The sequence below is a fragment of the Somniosus microcephalus genome, chromosome 15 (assembly GCF_052327205.1).
Source record: "Somniosus microcephalus isolate GS21.2 chromosome 15, FLI_Smic_1.0, whole genome shotgun sequence".
NCBI classification, from domain to species: Eukaryota; Metazoa; Chordata; class Chondrichthyes; order Squaliformes; family Somniosidae; genus Somniosus; species Somniosus microcephalus.
The window spans coordinates 5,277,212-5,304,154 of NC_141001.1; the positions used below are offsets into that span (position 1 = coordinate 5,277,212).

Here is a 26,943-nt window from a genome sequence, read left to right on the forward strand (position 1 = left end):
GCTAGAGTCCATTATAAAAGATGTAATAGCAGAGCACTTGGAAAACAGTGACAGGATCAGACAAAGGCAACATGGACTTACAAAAGGTAAATCATGCTTGACTAATCTGCACTAACAAATAGGGTCCAGGTAAGAAAAAGTGGTAATAAGACAAATAGGGCCATAGCACAAAAAATGTTAAGATGTCTAAAAATGTTAAAAAGACAAATCTAAAGGCACTGTATCTGAATGCACGAAGCATTCGTAATAAGGTAGATGAATTAACAGCACAAATAGGTGTAAACGGATACGATATAATTGCGATTACGGAGACATGGCTGCAGGGTGACCAAGACTGGGAGCTGAATATCCAAGGATCTTCGATATTTAGGAAGGACAGGCAAAAAGGAAAAGGAGGTGGGGTGACGTTGTTAGTAAAGGGTGAAATCAGAGCAATAGTGAGAAAGGATATTGGCTCAGAAAATCAAAATGTAGAATCAGTCTGGGTGAAGCTAAGAAGCACCAAGGGGTAGAAAACATTGGTGGGAGTTGTCTGTAGGCCTCCAAACAGTAGTGGTAATGTAGGGGATGGCATCAAACAGGAAATCAGAGATGCATGTAACAAGGGCACTACAGTAATCATGGGTGACTTTAATCTACATATAGATTGGCCAAACCAAATTAGCAATAATACTGTGGAGGATGAATTCCTGTAGCGTGTATGAGATGGTTTTCTGGGCCAGTACGTTGAGGAGCCAACTAGGGAACATGCTATCCTAGATTGGGTATTGTGTAATGAGAAGGGGTTAATTAATAATCTTGCTGTGCAGGGTCCTTTAGGGAAGAGTGACCATAACATGATAGAATTCTTCATTAAGATGGAAAGTGAAGAAGTCCAATCTGAAACAAGGGTCCTAAATCTAAACAAAGTAAACTACGCAGGTATGAGGAGTGAGTTGGCTATGATAGATTGGGGAGCTTCATTAAAAGGCATGACGGTGGATAGGCAATGGCTAACATTTAAGGAACGAATGCATGAATTGCAACAGTTATACATTCCTTTCTGGCGCAAAAACACAAAAGGAAAAGCGGCCCAACCATGGCTAACAAAAGAAATTAAGGATAGTATTAGATCCAAAGAGGAGTCATATAAAGTTGCCAGAAAAATGTAGCAAGCCTGAGGATTGGGAGCAGTTTAGAGTTCAGCAAAAAAGGACCAAGAGATTGATTAAGAGGGGAAAAATAAGAGTATGAGAGTAAACTTGTAAGGAACGTAGGCCTAGAAATTCAGTATCACCACATTTGGGGCACTACAGCCGGGCGTTCGCTAAATTTAGTGCCCGGCGCAACTTAGCGCCACCTTCGCCGAAATTGAGTTGCATCGCCCCAAGAGGTTGCTGCTGCACTAAAGCAGGCGATGCACGACTATCATAAGGTGCTAAGCCGGCGAGCCGAGGCGCTAACACCAAGGGCGGGCGCAGCACAGGTGCGGCGAGTTGCTGATTGAAGGCAGACACGCTGGCGCCGGTCAGCTCTTAAAGGGGGAGGCTCGATTTGTTTGGCTGGCATGCCCTGCACACTGCAGCCCTGAAGCAAGGCCTGACCATTGCTGGTTCATCAGTTCTACGCCCAGGACCATGGAGAAGGCCGCTATTCTTCCAAATCCCATTGCACGCTCTCGCTGCTTGTCCAGGGTCATGGGGAAGGAGATGTACTGCTGTCTCCTTCTGAAAAGGGCATTGGTCACCTGGCGGATGCAGCAATGTACCGCGAACTGGGAGATGTTGGCAATGTCCCCAGTAGCGGATTGGAAGTAGCCGGTGGCATAGAAGTTGAGAGCCACCGTCACCTTCACTGCCACCGACAGAGACATCCTGCTCCTCAGCTGTGGCTGCAGATCTCTGCGAAGCAGGTGGCAGATCTCAGTGACCACCTCCCTTCTGAATCGCAGCCTCCGAACACACTGCTCCTCAGACATGTTCAGATATGAGAACTGCTGGCGGTATACCCTGGGTGGGTAAGGCCTCCTGTGCCGACGCCTGTTGGCCCTTCTCCGTGTGGCCATGACTGGCACTCTCTCACGGCGTCTCTGAGCCCATTGAATGCAATGGAGAAGCCCAACGTTTCCACCCATTGCAGCCCCCGTTATATGTGGCGACTCAAGGCTATGACACTGAAAGTTAAATCCAAGTACAAAGCTCTGGCCTGAAGCCAGAAGTACCTGTGCGAGCGCTGAGTTAAAGTAGAAAGCTCTCTCCCTTTGTCTCTCTCCAAATATCCATCTCTCACACAGGATTGGCACAAAATGGCTGCCACTTATAATGCAGGAGGAGTCCCCTTTAAATAGTGTCCCCCCCACGCCCTGCAGCGACTGGGAACCGTTCCCCTCTACCAGTCGCTGGGGGCGCCAGGTGCAGAGAAGGGGGGCGCCACTGAAGTTCCGGTTCAGGGCGCACCAAGGGTGTTGCACCATGAAATGACGTCAGGATCTGCGCGCGCAGCTGAGCGGGCACTGCGGTTTTGCGCTGCCGCTAAATCTTGAGTGAAGTTCGCGAGAGGCGCAGAGCACGCGCGCCCGGGCGCTAGCCGCTTAGCGCCCCACTTCTCCTCCTCCTAAGGCGCTAGCGGTTGGCGCTAACAACTGAATTTCTAGGCCATAAAAGTGGATTGTAAAAGCTTCTACAAGTATGTAAAAAGAAAAAGATTAGTGAAGACAAATGTAGGTCCCTTACAGTCAGAAACAGGAGAATGTATAATGGGGAACAAGGAAATGGCTGAGCAATTAACAAATACTTTGGTTCTGTCTTCACGGAAGAGGACACAAATAACTTCCCAGAAATGCTAGGGAACCAGGGGTCTAGTGAGAAGGAGGAATTAAAGGAAATTAGTATTAGTAAAAAAATTGTGTGGGAGAAGTTAATGGGACTGAAAGCCGATAAATCCCCAGGGCCTGATAATCTGCATCCCAGAGTACTGAAAGAGGTAGCCATAGAAATAGTGGGTGCATTGGTTGTCATCTTCCAAAATTCTATCGATTATGGAACTGTTCCTGCAGATTGGAGGGTGGCAAATGTAACCCCACTACAGGTAGACTATCCTTTATCCGAAAACCACGGGACCAGCCGTGTTTCGGTTTTTGGAAAATTTCGGATTTCAGAAGGTATTTTATAAGACTGGGAAATTTGTCGGGGGTGGGGGTCGGCGGGAGGGTCGGGGGTGGGGGTCGGCGTCGGCGGGGGGGTCGGCGGGGGGTCGGGGGTGGGGGTCGGCGGGGGTCGGCGTTGGCGGGGGGGTCGGTGGGGGGTCGGGGGTGGGGGTCGGCGGGGGTCGGCATCGGCGGGGGGTCGGGGGCGGGGGGCGGCGTCGTGCGCACGACTTACGCTGAACGAAAAAACTTTCGGTTTTTAGAGGTTTTTGGTTTTCGGAAGTTTGGATAAAGGAAAGTCTACCTGTATTTAAAAAAGGAGGGAGAGAAAACAGGGAACTACAGACCGGTTAGCCTAACATCAGTAGTAGGGAAAATGCTAGAGTCTATTATAAAGGATGTGATAACAGGACACTTAGAAAATATCAACGAGATTAGACAAAGTCAACATGGATTTATGCAAGGGAAATCGTGTTTGACAAACCTACTGGAGTTTTTTGAGGATGTAACTGGTAGAATTGATAAGGGAGAACCAATGGATGTAGTGTACTGTATTTGGATTTTCAGAAGGCCTTTGATAAAGCCCCACATAAGAGGTTAGCATGCATAATTAAAGCACATGGGATTGGGGTAATATACTGGCATGGATTGAAAATTGGTTAACAGACAAGAAACAGAGAGTAGGAATAAATGGGTCTTTTTTGGGGTGGCAGGCGGTGACTAGTGGGGTACCGCAGGGATCAGTGCTTGGGCCCCAGCTATTCACAATATATCAATTATTTGGATGAGGGACCCAAATGTAATATTTCCAAGTTTGCTGATGACACGAAATTAGGTGGAATTGTGAGTTGTGAGGAGGATGCAAAGAGGCTTCAAGGCAATTTAGACAAGTTGAGTGAGTGGGCAAATACATGGCAGATGCAGTATAACTTGGATAAATGTGAAGTTATCCACTTCGATAGGAAAAACAGAAAGGCAGAGCATTACTTAAATGGTGATAGATTGGGAAATGTTGATGTACAGAGGAACCTAGGTGTCCTTGTACACCAGTCACTGAAAGCAAACATGCAGGTGCAGCAAGCAGTTAGGAAGGCAAATGGTATGTTGGCCTTCATTGCAAGAGGATTTGAGTACAGGAGCAAGGATGCCTTACTACAGTTATACAGGGCCTTGGTGAGACCACACCCCTGGAGTACTGTGTGCAGTTTTAGTCTCCTTACCTAAGAAAGGATATACTTGCCATAGAGGGGGTGCAGTGAAGGTTCACCAGACTGATTCCTGGGATGGCAGGGCTGTCGTATGAGGAGAGATTGGGTCGACTAGGCCTGTATTCACTCGAGTTTATAAGAATGAGAGGGGATCTCCTGGAAACGTATAACATTCTGACAGGGCTAGGCAGCCTGGATGCAGGGAGGATGTTTCCCCTGGCTGGAGGGTCTAGAATGAGGGGTCACCATCTCAGGATATGGGGTAGGACATTTAGGACTGAGATGAGGAGACTTCACTCAGAGGGTGGTGAACCTATGGAATTCTCTACCACAGACAGCTGAGGAAGCCAAGTCACTGAATATATTTAAGAAGGATAGATAGATTTCTAGACATAAAAGGCATCAAGGGGTATGGGGAGAGAGTGGGAATATGGAGATAGACGATCAGCCATGATCATATTGAATGGCGGAGCAGGCTCAAAGGGCCGAATGGCCGACTCCTGCTCCTATTTTTCTGCTTCTATCTGTTCCATCCTCTTATTTCTATACTCACTTGCTCGTGGCACCGGAAGTAATCATGGTTTACATAAGAACATAAGAATTAGGAGTAGGAGTAGGCCATATGGCCCCTCGAGCCTGCTCCCTCATTCAAAAATTTTCCATCTCAACTTCACGTTCCTGCCCAATCCCCATATCCATTTATTCCCCTGGAGCCCAAAAATCCATCTCGCTCAGCCTTGAATATGCTCAACGACTCAGCATCCACAGCCCTTTGGGGTATATGTTTTAATGAGATCACCTCTCATTCTTCTAAACTCCAGAGTGTATAGGCACAATCTACTCACATCTCTCATCATAGGACAAACCTCTCATCCCAGGAATTAATCTAGTGAACCTTCGTTGCACTGCCTCTAAGGCAAGTATGTCCTTCCTCAGATAAGAAGAACAAAACTGTTCACAGTAAGTCCAGGTGTGGTCTCACCAAAGCCCTGTAGAAATTTAGCAAGACGTCAGTTTCCACATGTACATTGACGACACCCAGCTCTACCTCTCCATCACTTCTCTCGACCCCTTCACGGTCTCTAAATTGTCAGACTGACATCCAGTACTGGATGAGCAGAAATTTTCTCCAATTAAATATTGGCTAGACCGAAGCCATTGTTTTTGGTCCCCACCACAAACTCCGTTCCCTAGCCACTTACTAGCATCTGTCTGAGGCTGAACCTCACTGTTCGCAACCTTGGTGTCATATTTGATCCTGAAATGAGATTCCGACCACATATCAGCGGCATAACTAAGACCGCCTATGTCCACCTCCGTAACATCGCCCGTCTCTGCCCTTGCCTCAGCTCATCTGCTGCTGAAAACCTTATCCATGCCTTTGTTACCTCTAGGCTTGACTATTCCAACGCACTCCTGGCTGGCCTCCCACATTCTGCCCTACGTAAATTTGAGGTCATCCAAAACTCGGCTGCCCGTGTCCGAACTTGCACTAAGTCCCATTCACCCATCACCCCTTTGCTCGCTGACCTACACTGGCTCCTGGTTAAGCAAGGCCTCAATTTCAAAATTCTCATCCTTGTTTCCAAATCCCTCCACGGCCTCGCCCCTCCCTATCTCTGTAATCTCCTTCAGCCGCCAGCCCCCCCAACCAAGGTATCTGCGCTCCTCTAATTCTGCCCTCTTGAGCATCCCTGATTATAATCGCTCAACCATTGGTGGCCATGCCTTCTGTTGCCTGGGCCCTCAGCTCTGGAATTCCCTGCCTAAACCTCTCCGCCTCTCTACCTCTCTTTCCTCCTTTAAGATGTTCCTTAAAACCGACCTTTTTGACCAAACTTTTGGTCACCTCTCCTAATTTCTCCTTATGTGGCTCGGTGTCAAATTTTTTGTCTTAAAATACTCCTGTGCAGCGCCTTGGGACGTTTTACTACGTTAAAGGCGCTATATAAATACACGTTGTTGTTATTGTTGTTGACTTCCTCACTCTTATACTCCAACCCCCTTACAATAAAGGCCAACATGCCATTTGCCTTCCTCATTGCTTGCTGTACCTGGATGCTAACTCTCTGTGTTTCCTGTACAAGGACACCAAAGTCTCTCTGAACACCAACATTTAATAGTTTCTCACCATTTAAAAAATACTGTTTTTCTATTCTTCCTACCAAAATGTATAAGCTCACATTTCCCCACATTATACTCCATCTGCCACCTTATTGCCCACTCACTTAACCTGTCTATATTCCTTTGCAGGCTCTTGTGTCCTCACAGCTTACTTTTCTACCTAGCTTTGTATCATCAACCAACTTGGATAAATAACACTTGGTCCCTTCATCTAAGTCATTAATATAGATTGTAAATCGCCATGGCACAAGCACTGATCATTGTGGCAGTCCACCAGTTACAACCTGTCAACCGGAAAATGATCCGTTTATCCCTGCTCTCGGTTTTCTGTCCGTTAACCAATCCTCTATCCATGCTAATATATTAACCCCAACCCCATGAGCCCTTATCTTGGGTAGCAACCTCTTATGTGGTACCTTACTTAATGCCTTTTGGAAATCCAAATATACTACATCTACTGGTCCCCTTTATCTACCCTGCTAGTTACATCCTCAAAAAATTCTGAATAAACTTGTTAAACTTGATTTCCCTTTCATAAAACCATGTTGACTCTTCCTACTCATATTATGTTTTTCTAAGTGCCCTGTTACCAATTCCTTAACAATGGATTCCAGCATTTTCCCGACGACAGATGTCAGACTAACTGGCCTGTAATTTCCTGTTTTCTCTCTCCCACCTTTCTTGAATAGCAGGGTTACATTTGCTTCTTTCCAATCTGCTGGGACCTTTCTAGAATCTAGCAAATGTTGGAAGATCACAACCAATGCATCCACTATCTCTGCAGCCACCTCTTTTAGAACCCCAGGATGTAGGCCGTCAGGTCCAGGGGATTTGTCTGCTTTTAGTCTCATTGGTTTCTCAAGTACTTTTTCTGTACTGATCTTTATTACTTTAAGTTCCTCACTCTTATTAGTCCCTTGGTTCCCCACTATTTTTGATATGCTTTTTGTGTCTTTTACTGTGAAGACTGGTACAAAAGATGTTTAAAGTCTCTGCCATTTCCTTATTCCCCATTAAAATTTCACCTGCCTCAGCCTCGAAGGGACCAACGCTAACTTTTGCTACTCTCTTCCTTTTTACATACTTGTAGAAGCTCTTCCAATCTGTTTTTTAATTTCTTGTTAGCTTACTTTCATTTTCTCCCATTTTATCAATTTTTGGTCATCCTTTGCTGGTTTCTAAAGCTCTCCCAATCCTCAGGCTTACTAATATTCTTCGCAACATTATAAGCCTCTTCTTTTAATCAATATTATCCTTAACTTCTTTAGTTAGCCACGATGGATCATTTTTCCCGTGGAGTTTTTATTTCTCAATGGAATGTATATTTGTGGAAAAGTTTGGAATATTTCTTTAAATGTCTCCCACTGCGTATCTACCATCATACCTTTTAATCTAATTTCACAATCTACCTTAGCTAACACACCCCCATACCTATGTAATTGGCTTTAGTTAAGTTTAAAACTCTCGTTTCTGACTGAAGTATTTCACTCTCACAATCAATGTGAAATTTTATCATATTATGATCACTCTTACCCAGAGGATCCTTTACAATGAGATTACTAATTAACCCTGTCTCACTACAGAATACAAGATCTAAAATAACCTGTTCCATGGTTGGTTCCATGACGTATTATTCTAGGAAACTATCTCTAAGAAATAGGAGCAGGAGTAGGCCATTTGGCCCTTCAAGTCTGCTCCGCCATTCAATAAGATCATGGCTGATCTTCAACCTCATCTCCACTATACTGCACTATCTTCATATCCCTTGATTCCCTTAATATTCAAAAATCTATTCACCTCTGTCTTGAATATACTCAACGATTGAGCCTCCACAGCCCTCTGGGTTAGAGAATTCCAAAGATTCAACACCCTCTGAGTGAAGAAATTTCTTCTCATCTCAGTCCTAAATGGCTGACCCCTTATTCTGAGACTGTGACCCCTGGTTCTAGACTCCCCAGCCAGGGGAAACATCCTCCCTGCATCTACCCTGTCGAGCCCTGTAAGAATGTTGTATGTTTCAATGAGATCACCTCTCATTCTTCTAATATAGGCCTAGTCTACTCAATCTCTCCTCATAGGACAATCCCCCCATCCCAGGAACCAGTCTGGTGAACCTTCGTTGCACTCCCTCTATGGCAAGTATATCCTTCCTTAGGTAAGGAGACCAAAACTATACACAATACTCCAGGTGTGGTCTCACCGGGCCTTACATAATTGCAGTAAGACATCTTTATTCCTATACTCAAATACTCCTGTAATAAAGGCCAACATACCATTTGCTTTCCTAATTGCTTGCTGTACCTGCATGTTAACTTTCAGTGATTCGTGTACAAGAACATCCAGGTCGCTCTGAACACCAACATTTCCCAATCTCTCACCATTTAAAAAATACTCTGCTTTTCTATTTTTCCAACCAAAGTGGAAACTTCACATTTCTCCACATTATATTCCATTTGCCATGTTCTTGCCCACTCACTTAGCCTGTCTATATCCCCTTGAAGCCTCCTTGCATCCTCCTCACAACTTACATTCCCACCCAGCTTTGTATCATCAGCAAACTTGGATATATTACATTTGGTCCCCTCATCCAAATCATTGATGTAGATTGTGAATAGCTGAGGCCCAAGCACTGATCCTTGCGGTACCCCACTAGTTACAGCCTGCCAACCCGAAAATGACCCGTTTATTCCTACTCTCTTTCGGTCCGTTAACCAATCCTCAATCCATACTAGTATATTGCCCCCAATCCCATGAGCCCTAATTTTGTTTAATAACCTCTTGTGTGGCACCTTACCGAATGCCTTCTGAAAATCCAAATACACCACATCCACTGGTTCCCCCTTATATATTCTGCTAGTTACAACCTCAAAAAATGGTAACAGATTTGTCAAACACGATTTCCCTTTCATAAATCCTTGTTAACTCTGCCCAATCCTATTATTATTTTCTAAGTGCCCTGTTACCATGTCCTTAATAATAGATTTTAACATTTTCTCTACTACTGATGTCAGGCTAACTAGTCGGTAGTTCCCCATTTTCTCTCTCCCCCCTTTCTTAAATAACGGGGTTACATTTGCCACCTTCCAATCTGCAGGAAACGTTCCAGAATCTATGGAATTTTGAAAACTGACAACCAATACATCCACTATCTCTATAGCCACCTCTTTCAAAACCCTAGGATGTAGGTCATCAGGTCCAGGGGATTTATCGGCTTTCAGTCCCATTAATTTCTCCAGTACTATTTTTTTACTAATACTAATTTCTTTCAGTTCCTTAATCTCACTAGAGCCTTGGTTCTCCACTATTTCCAAGAAGTTTTTTGCATCTTCTTCCGTGAAGACAGACACAAAGTATTTGTTTAATTTCTCTGCCATTTCCTTATTCCCCATTATAATTTCTCCTGTCTCAGCCTGTAAGGGACCCACATTTACTTTCACTAATCTTTTACTTTTTACATACCTATAGAAGCTTTTACTGTTTTTATGTTTCTCACTAGTTTACTCTCATATTCTATTTTCCCTTTCTTTATCAATTTCTTGGTCCTCCTTTGCTGAATTCTAAAATCCTCCCAGTCCTCAGGCTTACTACTCTTTTTGGCAACATTATAAGCCTCTTCCTTTGATCTAATACTATCTTTAACTTCTCTTGTTAGCCACAGTTGGACCACTTTTCCTGTGGGGTTTTTGTGCCTTAAAGGAATGTATATTTGTTGTAAATTATGTATTAATTCTTTAAATGCTAGCCATTGCTTGTCTACCGTCATACCTTTTAATGTAGTTTCCCAATCTACTGCAGTCAACTCGCCCCTCATACCTACGTAGTTTGCTTTATTTAGATTTAATACCCTAGTTTTGGATTTAACTAAATCACTTTCTATCATATTATGGTCACTCTTCCCTAAAGGCCCTTTACTACAAGGTTATTAATTAACCCTTTCTCATTGCACAATACTAGATCTAAAATAGCCTGTTCCCTAGTTGGTTCCTCAACATACTGATCTAGAAAACTATCTTGTACACACTCCATGAACTCATCCTCCGCATTATTACTGCAAATTTGGTTTGCCCAGTCTGTATGTAGATTAAAATCCCCCATGATCACTGATTTACCCTTGTTACATACCCCTCTAATTTCCTGATTTATACTCTGCCCTACATTACAACTACTGTTTGGGGGGGCCTATAAACAACTCCCACCAATGTTTTCTGCCCCTTGCTGTTTCTTAGCTCCACTCAAACTGATTCTACTTCTTGATTTTCGGAGCTAAGATCCTTTCTCCCTACTGTCTTTATCCCATCCTTTATTATCAGGGCTACCCCTCCCCCTTTCCCATTTTGCCTATCTCTTCTAAAAGTTAATTATCCTGGAATATTTAGTTCCCAACCTTGGCCACTTTGCAACCACGTCTCTGTTATGGCTGTTAGATCAAACCTGTTCATTTCTATCTGCGCTATTAATTCATCTATTTTGTTGTGAATGCTTCACACATTCAGATATAGTGCCGTTAGCTTTGACTTATTTCTATTTTTCCCTGATGTCACCTTAGTCACTGATGCCCTATGACCTTTGTTACTCTCTCAGTCCCTTCCTGACCCACTCTGCTTATTTTTACCCAAAACTCTGCTCTGCTCTAGAGCCTTGGCATTTCTCTCGCTGCTTTTAAATTTACTCTTTCCTGAATCCTCCCACTCCCCCTTCATTAGTTTAAAGTCCTGTCTACTGCCCTAGTTATTCAGTTCGCCAGAACACCGGTCCCAGCTCGGTTTAAGTGGAGCCTGTCCCAATGGAACAGCTCCCTCTTTCCCCAGTACTAGTGCCAGTGCCCCATGAACTGAAACCCCTTCCTCCCACACCACTCTTTGAGCCACCCATTTAAACCTCTAATCTGTTTGTCCCTATGCCAATTTGCGCGTGGCTCAGATAACAATCCAGAGATTATTACCTTTGCGGTTCTGCCTTTTCATTTGGATCCTAGCTCCTCAAACTCCCTCAGCAGAACCTCATTCCTAGTTCTACCTATGTCATTGGTTTCTACGTGGACCACGACAACTGGATCCTCCCCCTCCCACTCCAAGTTCTTCTCCAGCCATGAGGAGATGTCTTTAACCCTGACACCGGGCAGGCTACACAACCTTCAGAACTCTCGTCGCAGCTGCAGAGAACAGTATCTATCCCCCTGACTATGCTGTCCCTACCACAACTACATTCCCTTTCACTCCCCCCACGTGAATGGCCTCCTGCACCATGGTGCCGTGGTCAGCTTGCTCATCCATCCTGCAGGCTTTTCCCTCATCCACACTGGCAGCAAGAACCTCATACCTATTGGACAAGAGCAAAGACTGAGGCTCCTCCAGCACTGCACCTGGGGAACCCTTACTCGCCTGAGTTGCAGTCACACCCTCCTGTCCCTGACCACTAACCAGAGCTGTACCACTACCTAACCTAAGGGGTGTGTCTGCCTCCTGGATCAAAGTGTCCAGATAACTTTTCCCCTTCCCTGATGCCCCACAATGTCTGCACCTTGGACTCCAGCTCAACAACTCTGAGCTGAAGTTCCCCGAGATGCAGACACTTACTGCAGATGTGGTCGTCTGGATTGCGATGCTCTCCACAAACTCCTACATGTTGCAGTTACGGCACCGCCTGCACTGCCATCCACACCGCCTGCACTGCCATCCACACCGCCTGCACTGCCATCCACACCGCCTGCACTGCCATCCACACCGCCTGCACTGCCATCCACACCGCCTGCACTGCCATCCACACCGCCTGCACTGCCATCCACACCGCCTGCACTGCCATCCACACCGCCTGCACTGCCATCCACACCGCCTGCACTGCCATCCACACCGCCTGCACTGCCAGCCACGCCGCCTGCACTGCCATCCACGCCGCCTGCACTGCCATCCACGCCGCCTGCACTGCCATCCACGCCACCTGCACTGCCATCCACGCCGCCTGCACTGCCATCCACACCACCTGCACTGCCATCCACACCACCTGCACTGCCATCCACGCCGCCTGCACTGCCATCCACACCACCTGCACTGCCATCCACACCACCTGCACTGCCATTCACACCGCCTGCACTGCCAGCCACGCCGCCTGCACTGCCATCCACGCCGCCTGCACTGCCATCCACGCCGCCTGCACTGCCATCCACGCCGCCTGCACTGCCATCCACGCCGCCTGCACTGCCATCCACACCACCTGCACTGCCATCCACACCACCTGCACTGCCATCCACGCCGCCTGCACTGCCATCCACACCGCCTGCACTGCCATCCACACCACCTGCACTGCCATCCACACCACCTGCACTGCCATTCACACCGCCTGCACTGCCATCCACACCGCCTGCACTGCCATCCACACCGCCTGCACTGCCATCCACACCGCCTGCACTGCCATCCACACCGCCTGCACTGCCATCCCTACATAACCTTGTTTTATTTACTTAGTTAATTAAAATTTATGTATTTAATTAACTTAGCTTATAGTTTAGTTTTTAAACTAATTACTAGTATAGTATAAGTTCTACGTATAAGAAATTAAATATTTATTTGTAACACAAAGCACTACAAGTATTGGAGGCAAAAAGCAGCACCTCCTTGCCCCTCTGCTCCGAATTCCCACTCTCTCCAAATTCCCAACTATAGCACTCTGTTTAGAAGCACTCCATTTAAGATCACTCTGTGCAGACCACTCTGATCAAGCCCATGCTGTCCCAATACTGGCCCGGTTCACAAGTTACAGGGGCCCCTCAGTCCGCTGTCAGTACAAGAGGCCCTGGTGGCCCGGATGATGCACGATCTCTGCTCGCCCAGGTCAGGCAGAAATCACCAAAAGTCCCTGGGTGGCTGAGGTGTATCGCGATGGCAGCAAGGCCCTGGGGAGGGGGTGGGGGGGGAAGAGGGCAAGGCTTGGGGGCGGGGGGGTAGCTGTGAGGCGAGGGGAGGGAAGCATTTGGTTGCCTCTAATATGGCGTCCCCTGTTACCTTGCACCAGGAGCTCTGCCACGGAATCCCCTCCGTTGGTTTTGGCTGTGTAGTGGCCACCGTCCTCCTTGGTGGCCTCATTGATGAAAAGCGTGTGCTTGGTGCCGTCCTTTTTGAAACGGTACTTGAAGGTCTCCTCGCGTTTCAACTCCTCGCCGTTCCGCTCCCTGCACGCAAAGGGAACGATAAAACAAAACAACCCCCCACACCACCCGTCCCTCCTGCCCCGCTCCCCTCCCCCCCCACACACAATCCCCCACACCACCCGTCCCTCCTGCCCCGCTCCCCCTCCCCCACACACAACCCCCCACACCACCCGTCCGTCCTGCCCCTCTCCCCTCCCCCCCCACACACAACCCCCCACACCACCCGTCCCTCCTGCCCCGCTCCCCCTCCCCCACACACAACCCCCCACACCACCCGTCCCTCCTGCCCCGCTCCCCTCCCCCCCCACACACAACCCCGCACACCACCCGTCCCTCCTGCCCCGCTCCCCTCCCCCCCCACACACAACCCCCCACACCACCCGTCCCTCCTGCCCCGCTCCCCTCCCCCCCCCACACACAACCCCCCACACCACCCGTCCCTCCTGCCCCTCTCCCCTCCCCCCCCACACACAACCCCCCACACCACCCGTCCCTCCTGCCCCGCTCCCCCTCCCCCACACACAACCCCCCACACCACCCGTCCCTCCTGCCCCTCTCCCCTCCCCCCCCACACACAACCCCCCACACCACCCGTCCCTCCTGCCCCTCTCCCCCTCCCCCACACACAACCCCCCACACCACCCGTCCCTCCTGCCCCTCTCCCCTCCCCCCCCACACACAACCCCCCACACCACCCGTCCCTCCTGCCCCGCTCCCCTCCCCCCCCACACACAACCCCCCACACCACCCGTCCCTCCTGCCCCTCTCCCCCTCCCCCCAAACAACCCCCCACACCACCCGTCCCTCCTGCCCCTCTCCCCCTCCCCCCCACACACAACACCCCACACCATCCGTCCCTCCTGCCCCTCTCCCCTCCCCCCCCACACACAACCCCCCACACCACCCGTCCCTCCTGCCCCGCTCCCCTCCTCCCCCACACACAACCCCCCACACCACCCGTCCCTCCTGCCCCGCTCCCCTCCTCCCCGACACACAACCCCCCACACCACCCGTCCCACCTGCCCCTCTCCCCCCCTCCCCCCCCACACACAACACACCACCCGTCCCTCCTGCCCCTCTCCCCCCTCCCCCCCACACACAACACCCCACACCACCTGTCCCTCCTGCCCCTCTCCCCCCCTCCCCCCCACACACAACACCCCACACCACCCATCCCTCCTGCCCCTCTCCCCTCCTCCCCCGACACACAACACCCCACACCACCCGTCCCTCCTGCCCCTCTCCCCTCCTCCCCCGACACACAACACCCCACACCACCCGTCCCTCCTGCCCCTCTCCCCCCCTCCCCCCAAACAACCCCCCACACCACCCATCCCTCCTGCCCCGCTCCCCTTCCCCCCCACACACAACACCCCACACCACCTGTCCGTCCTGCCCCTCTCCCCCTCCCCCACACACAACACCCCACACCACCCGTCCCTCCTGCCCCTCTCCCCCCCTCCCCCCAAACAACACCCCACACCACCCGTCCCTCCTGCCCCTCTCCCCTCCCCCCCACACACAACACCCCACACCACCCGTCCCTCCTGCCCCTCTCCCCTCCCCCCCACACACAACACCCCACACCACCCGTCCCTCCTGCCCCTCTCCCCTCCCCCCCCACACACAACACCCCACACCACCCGTCCCTCCTGCCCCTCTCCCCCTCCCCTCCCCCACACACAACCCCCCACACCACCCGTCCCTCCTGCCCCTCTCCCCCTCCCCTCCCCCACAGACAACACCCCACACCACCCGTCCCTCCTGCCCCCTCCCCTCCTCCCCCGACACACAACACCCCACACCACCCGTCCCTCCTGCCCCTCTCCCCCCCCAAACAACCCCCCACACCACCCGTCCCTCCTGCCCCTCTCCCCCTCCCCTCCCCCACAGACAACACCCCACACCACCCGTCCCTCCTGCCCCTCTCCCCTCCCCCCCACACACAACAGCCCACACCACCCGTCCCTCCTGCCCCTCTCCCCTCCCCCCCCACACACAACCCCCCACACCACCCGTCCCTCCTGCCCCTCTCCCCTCCCCCCCCACACACAACACCCCACACCACCCGTCCCTCCTGCCCCTCTCCCCCTCCCCCACACACAACACCCCACACCACCCGTCCCTCCTGCCCCTCTCCCCCTCCCCCACACACAACACCCCACACCACCCGTCCCTCCTGCCCCTCTCCCCCTCCCCCACACACAACACCCCACACCACCCGTCCCTCCTGCCCCTCTCCCCCTCCCCTCCCCCACACACAACCCTCCACATTCCCTCCCGTTTGGAAAGCTTTGGGAGAACAATAAAAGGCATCTCAACTCATCAGCAACCCGTGCCAAGGCTGAAGAGGCAGAGGGTTAGGAACAGGGGGAGGCCATTCAGCCGCTTGGGTTTGTCCCACCATTCAATTGATCATGGCTGATCTGTTTCTTAACTCCCATTTTTCATTGTTACCCCATGTCCCTTGATACCCAACGAAAATCAATCCATCTCAGTCTTGAAAGCTCCAATTGTCCCCCAGCATCCACAGCACTTTGGGGAGCGAGTTCCAGATTTCACTACCCTTTGTGTGAAGAACTGCTTCCTGACACCAATTCTAAAAGGCATTCGATAAGGTGCCACACAAAAGGTTATTACACAAGATAAGGGCTCATGGGATTGGGGAAATATAGTAGCATAGATTGAGGATTGGTTAAAGGACAGAAAACAGCGAGTCGGGATAAATGGGTCATTTCGGGTTGGCAGGCTGTAACTCGTGGGGTGCTGCAAGGATCAGTGTTGGGGCCTCAGCTATTCACAATCTATATCAATGACCTAGATGAAGGGATGAAGTGTATTGTATCCAAGTTTGCTGACGATACAAAGTTAGGTGGGCAAGTAAGCTGTGAGGAGGACACGGACGCCTAGAAATTCGTTTGCCCCCGAAAATGGCATGGGGATTGTAGTGATCAATAACATGTCATTCTGTGGTGGACACTAGGTGGAGCAGTAGAGCTGTATATAGCTGTATGTATAAGACTACACTACCCAGCTGTAAGTATAAGACTACACTACCCAGCTGTATGATATTAAGACTACATTACCCATGAGGCACTAGGCTACCCACAAGGCAGCAGTCAAGATGGAAGCCTCCACAGATACAGTACCTAGTCCACATGTGCTCAATAAAAGTAACTAGCAAAAGCTAGCTGTGTTCATAATAAGAATGTCTAGTTATTAATGAACATAACAGGGATGGCGATGCATGATCACGCCCATTAAAAGGAATGCGGGCAGCATGCGAACTTGGTGCTGCCTGCTGATTAGCATGATTGTGGCATTCAGCTCAGCACCGAACACGCTGCGGAGTGGCTGAACACTCGGCAGAGGTCCAAGTTCGTGCGAGGCTAGCACCAGCTAAAGGTAGCCTGCACTACTTAAAGGCATTCTGCACCTCTTAAAGAGGAGGTGCATTTTGCCTGCAGCAGCTCATTGAACTGGCTGGGGAAGAGAGTGAATTGAGGAAAAAACAAAAATGTTGTCACAACAGGGGACAGAGCATGTGCCAAGAATCTCCGATGCAGCACTGGAGGCCTTGGTGCAAGGGGTCAACTCCAGGAGAGAGGTGCTGTTTCCACAGGGGGCCAGGGGGCCCTCCAGGCACATGTGTAAAGTCCAATGGGAGCAGATAGCCACTGTGCTGAATGCCAGCAGTTTAGCCCCGAGGACCTGGATGCAGCGCAGGAAGAAGTTTTTAATGACCTCACACAAGTGGTCAAGGTCAGTGAATTCATCTTCAAATGCCATATCCCACCATCTGCACCACTAGCCTCACACACTGCTCAATGCACCACACTCCCATCACTCACCTACCAACAATCTCTATCAATCACGACTCATACCTCACAATCATAGCTTCACCTCATCGTCACACACTTACCACGGCTGCAAACCTCACACCCACATCTCACAGCTTGCACACACGGCCAGCGATTCAACCATGACAGGCACATCACCCAAACACATTGCACCACACTCACTGACACACTTCACCCAAACACATTGCACCACACTCACTGCCACACTTCATCCAAACACACTGCACCACACTCACTGACACACTTCACCCAAACACATTGCACCACACTCACTGCCACACTTCATCCAAACACATTGCACCACGCTCACTGACACACTTCACCCAAACACACTGCACCACACTCACTGACACACTTCACCCAAACACACTGCACCACACTCACTGCCACACTTCATCCAAACACATTGCACCACACTCACTGACACACTTCATCCAAACACATTGCACCACGCTCACTGACACACTTCACCCAAACACATTGCACCACACTCACTGACACACTTCACCCAAACACACTGCACCACACTCACTGACACACTTCACCCAAACACACTGCACCACACTCACTGACAAACTTCACCCAAACACATTGCACCACACTCACTGACACACTTCACCCAAACACATTGCACCACACTCACTGACACACTTCACCCAAACACACTGCACCACACTCACTGACACACTTCACCCAAACACACTGCACCACACTCACTGACACACTTCACCCAAACACAGTGCACCACACTCACTGACACACTTCATCCAAACACATTGCACCACACTCACTGACACACTTCACCCAAACACACTGCACCACACTCACTGACACACTTCACCCAAACACATTGCACCACACTCACTGACACACTTCATCCAAACACATTGCACCACACTCACTGACACACTTCACCCAAACACACTGCACCACACTCACTGACACACTTCACCCAAACACACTGCACCACACTCACTGACACACTTCACCCAAACACAGTGCACCACACTCACTGACACACTTCATCCAAACACACTGCACCACACTCACTGACACACTTCACCCAAACACACTGCACCACACTCACTGACACACTTCACCCAAACACATTGCACCACACTCACTGACACACTTCATCCAAACACATTGCACCACACTCACTGACACACTTCACCCAAACACATTGCACCACACTCACTGACGCACTTCACCCAAACACACTGCACCACACTCACTGACACACTTCACCCAAACACATTGCACCACACTCACTGACACACTTCATCCAAACACATTGCACCACACTCACTGACACACTTCACCCAAACACATTGCACCACACTCACTGACACACTTCACCCAAACACACTGCACCACACTCACTGACACACTTCACCCAAACACATTGCACCACACTCACTGACACACCTCACCCAAACACACTGCACCACACTCACTGACACGCTTCACCCAAACACATTGCACCACACACACTGACACACTTCACCCAAACACATTGCACCACACTCACTGACACACTTCACCCAAACACACTGCACCACACGCACTGACACACTTCACCCAAACACATTGCACCACACTCACTGACACACTTCACCCAAACACATTGCACCACACTCACTGACACACTTCACCCAAACACATTGCACCACACTCACTGCCACACTTCATCCAAACACATTGCACCACACTCACTGACACACTTCATCCAAACACATTGCACCACACTCACTGACACACTTCACCCAAACACACTGCACCACACTCACTGACACACTTCACCCAAACACATTGCACCACACTCACTGACACACTTCACCCAAACACATTGCACCACACTCACTGACACACTTCACCCAAACACACTGCACCACACTCACTGACACACTTCACCCAAACACATTGCACCACACTCACTGACACACTTCACCCAAACACATTGCACCACACTCACTGACACACTTCACCCAAACACACTGCACCACACTCACTGACACACTTCACCCAAACACATTGCACCACACTCACTGACACACTTCACCCAAACACACTGCACCACACTCACTGACACGCTTCACCCAAACACATTGCACCACACACACTGACACACTTCACCCAAACACATTGCACCACACTCACTGACACACTTCACCCAAACACACTGCACCACACGCACTGACACACTTCATCCAAACACATTGCACCACACTCACTGACATACTTCACCCAAACACATTGCACCACACTCACTGACACACTTCACCCAAACACATTGCACCACACTCACTGACACACTTCACCCAAACACATTGCACCACACTCACTGACACACTTCACCCAAACACATTGCACCACACTCACTGACACACTTCACCCAAACACAGTGCACCACACTCACTGACACACTTCACCCAAACACATTGCACCACACTCACTGACATACTTCACCCAAACACATTGCACCACACTCACTGACACACTTCACCCAAACACATTGCACCACACTCACTGACACACTTCACCCAAACACATTGCACCACACTCACTGACACACTTCACCCAAACACATTGCACCACACTCACTGACACACTTCACCCAAACACATTGCACCACACTCACTGACACACTTCACCCAAACACATTGCACCACACTCACTGACACACTTCACCCAAACACATTGCACCACACTCACTGACACACTTCACTCAAACACACTGCACCACACTCACTGACACACTTCACCCAAACACATTGCACCACACTCACTGACACACTTCACCCAAACACATTGCACCACACTCACTGACACACTTCACCCAAACACACTGCACCACACTCACTGACACACTTCACCCAAACACATTGCACCACACTCACTGACACACTTCACCCAAACACATTGCACCACACTTACTGACACACTTCACCCAAACACATTGCACCACACTCACTGACACACTTCACCCAAACACATTGCACCACACTCACTGACACACTTCCCTTTCTCTTGCAGGAAAAGGTGGCTCACAACCAGTGCGAACAGGAGCAAACCGGCGGGGGACAGGCGCGCCTGCATAACCCGACCCCCATGGAGGATACGGTGCTGGCCATTCTTGAGAGGGGTATCATTGAGCCCGTGGCCCGCAGCAGGGCTGAAAGAATACAAGATGCCGGTATCCTCCTAAGTAATCCTCCTTCTCGCATCCAACTTCCCCCTCATCCCACAAGCTCTTCTGATTTACAAGCTGTGCATGGTGTAAGCATGCACCTCTTGCTTGCATAAGAATTAGATCGTAAGAATTAGGAGCAGGAGTAGGCCATACGGCCCCTCGAGCCTGCTCCGCCATTCAATAAGATCATGGCTGATCTTCCTGTCCCCTCCCCTCCCCTCCCCTCCCCACCCCACAACTCTATCTTTGTGCCTTTCTCATTTCAGAGACCCAAGAAATTCAACCTGGCCAGCCAGCGGGGCAAGAAGAGGAGGTAGAGGAGAGTGATGAAGAAGAAGAAACACTGTCACTCGATCTGGCAGTCGCAGCCACCCGCTCAGATACTGGCACTGCGCGGAGTTTAGAGGGTAGCTTAGAGGCGGGATCTGCAAGTGGTGAGTCACCGGACATGAGTGGGCTGCAGCCAGGGCAGGGGGAAAGGGTAGTGCAGGTACCAGCTCCCCGGAGGGTGAGGTCGCACATGTGTTCTGCTGCAGAGAACTCAGATGAGGACATTGACTGCCTGCCAGAAAGCCTGAGTGCAATGTCAAGGAACATGGAGGAGTCTGGCACCAACCTTGCACAGGGTTTTGTGCAGAGGTTGGAGCCCGTGATTTCCAGCTTGGAAGGGGTGGGCGGATCCATTAGCGCACTTGTGGACCCAACCATGATGCAGAGCCTGATGTCTCAGCTTCCATCGTCGCACGAGCAGAAGCTACCCAACATCTGAGTGCTGCAGTGGAAGCTCAGACTGAAGTCATGCAGGCTCAGACTGCTCTTTTTGCCACCAGGCATACGACGACCAGGTGAGGAGGAGGAGGTGGACAGGGAGGAGGGGGCCGGGGAGGAGGGGGACGGGGAGGAGGGGGACGAGGAGGTGGCGGACGGGGAGGAGGCAACACAGACGGCCCCTTTCTGCAGTGAGACCACACCTGGAGTTCTGTGTACAGTTTTGGTCTCCTTATCGAAGGAAGGATATACTTGCCTTGGAGGCGGTGCAACGAAGGTTCACTAGACTGATTCCTGGGGTGAGAGGGCTGTCCTATGAGGAGAGATTGTGTAGAATGGGCCGATACTCTCTGGAGTTTAGAAGAATGAGAGGTGATCTCATTGAAACATACAAGATTCTGAGGGGAATTGACAGGGTAAATGCTGAGAGGTTGTTTCCCCCTGGCTGGAGTGTCTAGAACCAGGGGTCAGTCTCAGGATATGGGGTTGGCCATTTAGGACTGAGATGAGGAGGAATTTCTTCTCTCAGAGGGCGGTGAATCTTTGGAATTCTCTCCCCCAGAGACTGTGAATTCTCAGTTGTTGAGTATATTCAAGGCTGGGATCAATAGATTTTTCAACTCAGAGGGAATCGAGAGGTGTGGTGATCAAGCGGGAAAATGGAGTTAAGGTAGAAGATTAGCCATGATCTTATTGAATGGCAGAGCAGGCTCGAGGGTCCGTATGGCCGACTCCTGCTCCGATTTCTTATGTTCTGATCACCCCTGAACAGCCTAGTTCTAATGTTAAGGTTCTGCCCCTTGTTCTGGTCTCTCTGTCTACCCCATCAACTCCTTTAATCACCTTAAACACCTTAATCTTCTCTCCTCGAGGGAATACAAGCCCAGTCTGTGCAACATGTCCTTATAATTGAACCCTTTTAGCCCCGGTATCATTCTGGTGAATCTGTGCTGCACCCACTCCGAGGTCACGATATCCTTCCTGAGTTGCGGTGCCCAGATGTGAACGCAGTGTCCAGATGGGGGCTAACCAGAGCTCTGAACAGCTGTAATATAACTTCCACCGCTTTGTATTCCAGCCCCCTGGAGATAAAGGCCAATATTCCATTAGCTTTTTAAATTATTTTTGTACCTGTCCACTAGTTTTTAGTGATTTCTGTGCTTGGAGCCCGAAACCTCTCCGCTCCTCCACAGATGGGCAGGCCAGGGTGAAAGGAAGGGGAACCCTAGGTTCAGGTGGGAGTGAGGATAAGGCCTCACCTCCTCTTGGAGTTGAAGTGGTTGGATGGCAGCACCATCACAGAGTTCACGACCCCAGCCGATGGAAGGTGATGCGGCCAAGATTCAGGCCATGGCTGACCATTACTGACCCTGCTCTGTGCAGCCGTGACCCTTGCAGTAGGCGGCACTGCTTGGCATCTCCCCATCTGCTGCCCCGGTCTCTGCGAGGTCAGGTAACTGCAGTCGTTACCCCCGGTGATCTTGCCACGAATGCTTTGCAGCATCTCAGCAATGCCGGCTCCCTTCTGTGAGGCAGCACCATGTGAAGCAGGGGACGTGGTGACTTGCAGCTTCTGAGGAACCTTCCAACTTTGGGGCAGGTGCGTGTTCGTGGCTCCACGAGATGACACCGGGGGTTGACTAGCACAGTGTCACTGGGAGAGGAGAACCCACCAACAACACCTACCAACGTCAGGCTCGCTACCTCCTCCGTAGATGTTGGGGTGCAGGTGGTAGGGCTGAAGGAAGACCCACCCAAATGGGAAACAATGTGGAGCCACTAAAGGGAGCTCGGGGCAAAAAAAATAGCTAGAGAGACTGACTGCAAAGACCCAGGAGGCTGCAGTGTGACAGGATTGTAATGTCCAACTGTACTGCGCTCACTGCAGTGTGACGGATTTGTAATGTCCGACTGTACTGCACTCGCTGCAGTGTGATGGGTTTGTAATGTCCGACTGTACTGCACTCGCTGCAGTGTGACGGGTTTGTAATGTCCGACTGTACTGCACTCTCTGCAGTGTGACAGGATTGTAATTTCCGACTCTACTGCACTCGCTGCAGTGTGACGGGTTTGTAATGTCCGACTGTACTGCACTCGCTGCAGTGTGACAGGATTGTAATGTCCGACTGTACCGCACTCGCTGCAGTGTGACGGGTTTGTAATGTCCAACTGTGCTGCACTCACTGCAGCGTGATGGGATTGTAATGTCCGACTGTGCTGCACTCACTGCAGTGTGATGGGTTTGTAATGCCCAACTGTAGTGCACTCGCTGCAGTGTGATGGGTTTGTAATGTCCGACTGTAGTGCACTCGCTGCAGTGTGACGGGATTGTAGTGTCCGACTGTACTGCACTCGCTGCAGTGTGATGGGTTTGTAATATCCAACTGTACTACACTCTCTGCAGTGTGACGGGTTTGTAATGTCCAACTGTACTGCACTCTCTGCAGTGTGACCGCTTTGTAATGTCCAACTGTACTGTACTCGCTGCAGTGTGACGGGATTGTAATGTCCGACTGTACTGCACTCTCTGCAGTGTGACGGGATTGTACAGTCCAACTGTACTGCACTCTCTGCAGTGTGACGGGTTTGTAATGTCCGACTGTACTGCACTCTCTGCAGGGTGACGGGTTTGTAATGTCCGACTGTACTGCACTCTCCAGTGTGACGGGTTTGTAATGTCCGACTGTACTGCACTCTCTGCAGTGTGATGGGATTGTAATGTCCGACTGTACTGCACTCGCTGCAGTGTGATGGGTTTGTAATGTCCAACTGTACTGCACTCGCTGCAGTGTGACGGGTTTGTAATGTCCGACTGTACTGTACTCGCTGCAGTGTGACGGGTTGTAATGTCCGACTGTACTGCACTCGCTGCAGAGTGACGGGATTGTAATGTCTGATGGTACTGCATTCGCTGCAGTGTGACAGGATTGTAATATCCGACTGTACCGCACTCGCTGCGGTGTGACGGGTTTGTAACGTCTGACTGTACTGCACTTGCTGCAGTGTGACGGGATTGTAATGTCCGACTGTACTGCACTTGCTGCTGTGTGATGGGATTGTAATGTCCGACTGTACTGCATTCGCTGCAGTGTGACGGGATTGTAATGTCCGACTGTACCACACTCGCTGCAGTGTGATGGGTTTGTAATGTCCGATTGTACTGCATTTGCTGTGGTGTGACGGGATTGTAATGTCCGACTGTACCGCACTCACTGCAGTGTGACGGGTTTGTTATGTCCGACTGTACTGCATTCGCTGTGGTGTGACGGGTTTGTAATGTCCAACTGTACTGCATTCGCTGCATTGTGACGGGATTCTAATATCCGACTCTACCACACTCGCTGTGGTGTGACGGGTTTGTAATGTCCGACTGTACTGCATTCGCTGCAGTGTGACGGGATTGTAATGTCCAACTGTACTGCACTTACTGCAGTGTGACGGGATTGTAATGTCTGACTGTACTGCACTTGCTGCAGTGTGATGTGATTGTAATGTCAGACTGTACTGCACTCGCTGCAGTGAGACGGGATTGTAATGTCCGACTGTACTGCACTCGCTGCATTCTGATGGGTTTGTAATGTCCAACTGTACTGTACTCGCTGCAGTGTGATGGCTTTTTAATCTCCGACTGTACTGCACTCGCTACAGTGTGACGGGATTGTAATGTCCAACTTTACTGCACTCGTTACAGTATGACGGGATTGTAATGTACGACTGTACTGCACTCACTGCATTCGGATTGGTTTGTAATCTCTGACTGTACTGCATTCGCTGCAGTGTGACGGGTTTGTAATGTCTGACTGTACTGCACGTGCTGCAGTGTGACGGGTTTGTAATGTCCAACTGTACTGCACTTGCTGCAGTGTGACGGGTTTGTAATGTCTGACTGTACTGCACTCGCTGCAGTGTGACGGCTTTGTAATGTCCGACTGTACTGCACTCGCTGCAGTGTGACGGGTTTGTAATTCACAGAATTCACAGAATTCACAGAAACCCCACAGTGCAGATAGAGGCCATTTCGGCCCATCGAGCCTGCACCGACACATATCCCACCCTATCCCTGTAACCCCATGTATTTAATCCCCCTAGCACTAAGGGTCAATTTTATCATAGCCAATCAACCTAACCCGCACATCTTTGGACTGTGGGAGGAAACCGGAGCACCCGGAGGAAACCCACGCAAACACGGGGAGAATGTGCAAACTCCACACAGACAGTCACCCGAGGCCGGATTTGAACCCGGGTCCCTGGCGCTGTGAGGCAACAGTGCTAACCACTATGCCACCGTGCTGCAGTGTGACGAGATTGTAATGTCCGTCTGTACTGCATTCGCTGCAGTGTGACGGGTTTGTAATGTTCGACTGTACTGCAGTCGCTGCAGTGTGACAGGATTGTAATGCCCAACTGTACTGCACTCGCTGCAGTGTGACGGGATTGTAATGTCCGACTGTAATGCACTCGCTGCAATGTGACAGGATTTTAATGTCTGCCTGTACTGCACTCGCTGCAGTGACGGGATTGTAATGTCCAACTGTACTGCACTTGCTGCAGTTTGATGGGATTGTAATGTCCGACTGTACCACACTCGCTGCAGTGTGACGGCTTTGTAATGTCCAACTGTACTGCACTCACTACAGTGTGATGGGATTGTAATGTCCGACTGTACTGCACTCGCTGCAGTGTGACCGGTTTGTAATGTCCAACTGTACTGCATTCACTGCAGTGTGACGGGTTTGTAATGTCCAACTGTACTGCATTCACTGCAGTGTGACGGGTTTGTAATGTCCAACTGTATTGCACTCGCTGCAGTGTGATGGGTTTGTAGTGTCCGACTGTAGTGCACTCCCTGCAGTGTGACGGGATTGTAAAGTCCGATTGTACTGCACTCGCTGCAGTGTGACGGGTTTGTAATGTCCGACTATACTGCGCTTGCTGCAGTGTGATGGGATTGTAATGTCCGGCAGTGCTGCACTCGCTGCAGAGTGACGGGTTTGTAATGTCTGACTGTACTGCACTCACTGCAGTGTGACGAGTTTGTAATGTCCAACTGTACTGCATTCACTGCAGTGTGATGGGGTTGTAATGTCCAACTGTACTGCATTCACTGCAGTGTGACGGGTTTGTAATGTCCGACTGTACTGCACTCCCTGCAGTGTGACGGGTTTGTAATGTCCAACTGTACCACACTCGCTGCAGTGTGACAGGATTGTAATGCCCAACTGTACTGCACTCGCTGCAGTGTGATGGGATTGTAATGTCCGACTGTACTGCACTCGCTGCAGTGTGGCGGGTTTGTAATGTCTGCCTGTACTGCACTCGCTGCAGTGGGACGGGTTTGTAATGTCCAACTGTACTGCATTCACTGCAGTGTGACGGGTTTGTAATGTCCGACTGTACTGCACTCCCTGCAGTGTGACGGGTTTGTAATGCCCAACTGTACTGCACTCGCTGCAGTGTGACAGGATTGTAATGCCGAACTGTGCTTCACTCGCTGCAGTGTGACAGGATTGTAATGTCCGACT

The 26,943-nt window shown here is 50.2% G+C and overlaps 1 protein-coding gene across 1 annotated transcript in view; it reads right to left on the reverse strand.

The window, feature by feature from the left end:
• The window catches only part of LOC147106511 (myosin-binding protein C, cardiac-type-like), a 191,436-nt gene that overhangs the window by 152,765 nt on the left and 11,728 nt on the right, over positions 1–26,943 (reverse strand). Inside the window, exon 3 of the mRNA XM_086007469.1 lies at positions 13,455–13,621. Coding sequence (XP_085863595.1) covers positions 13,455–13,621 — 167 coding nt within the window. The remainder of the gene's footprint in view (positions 1–13,454; positions 13,622–26,943) is intronic.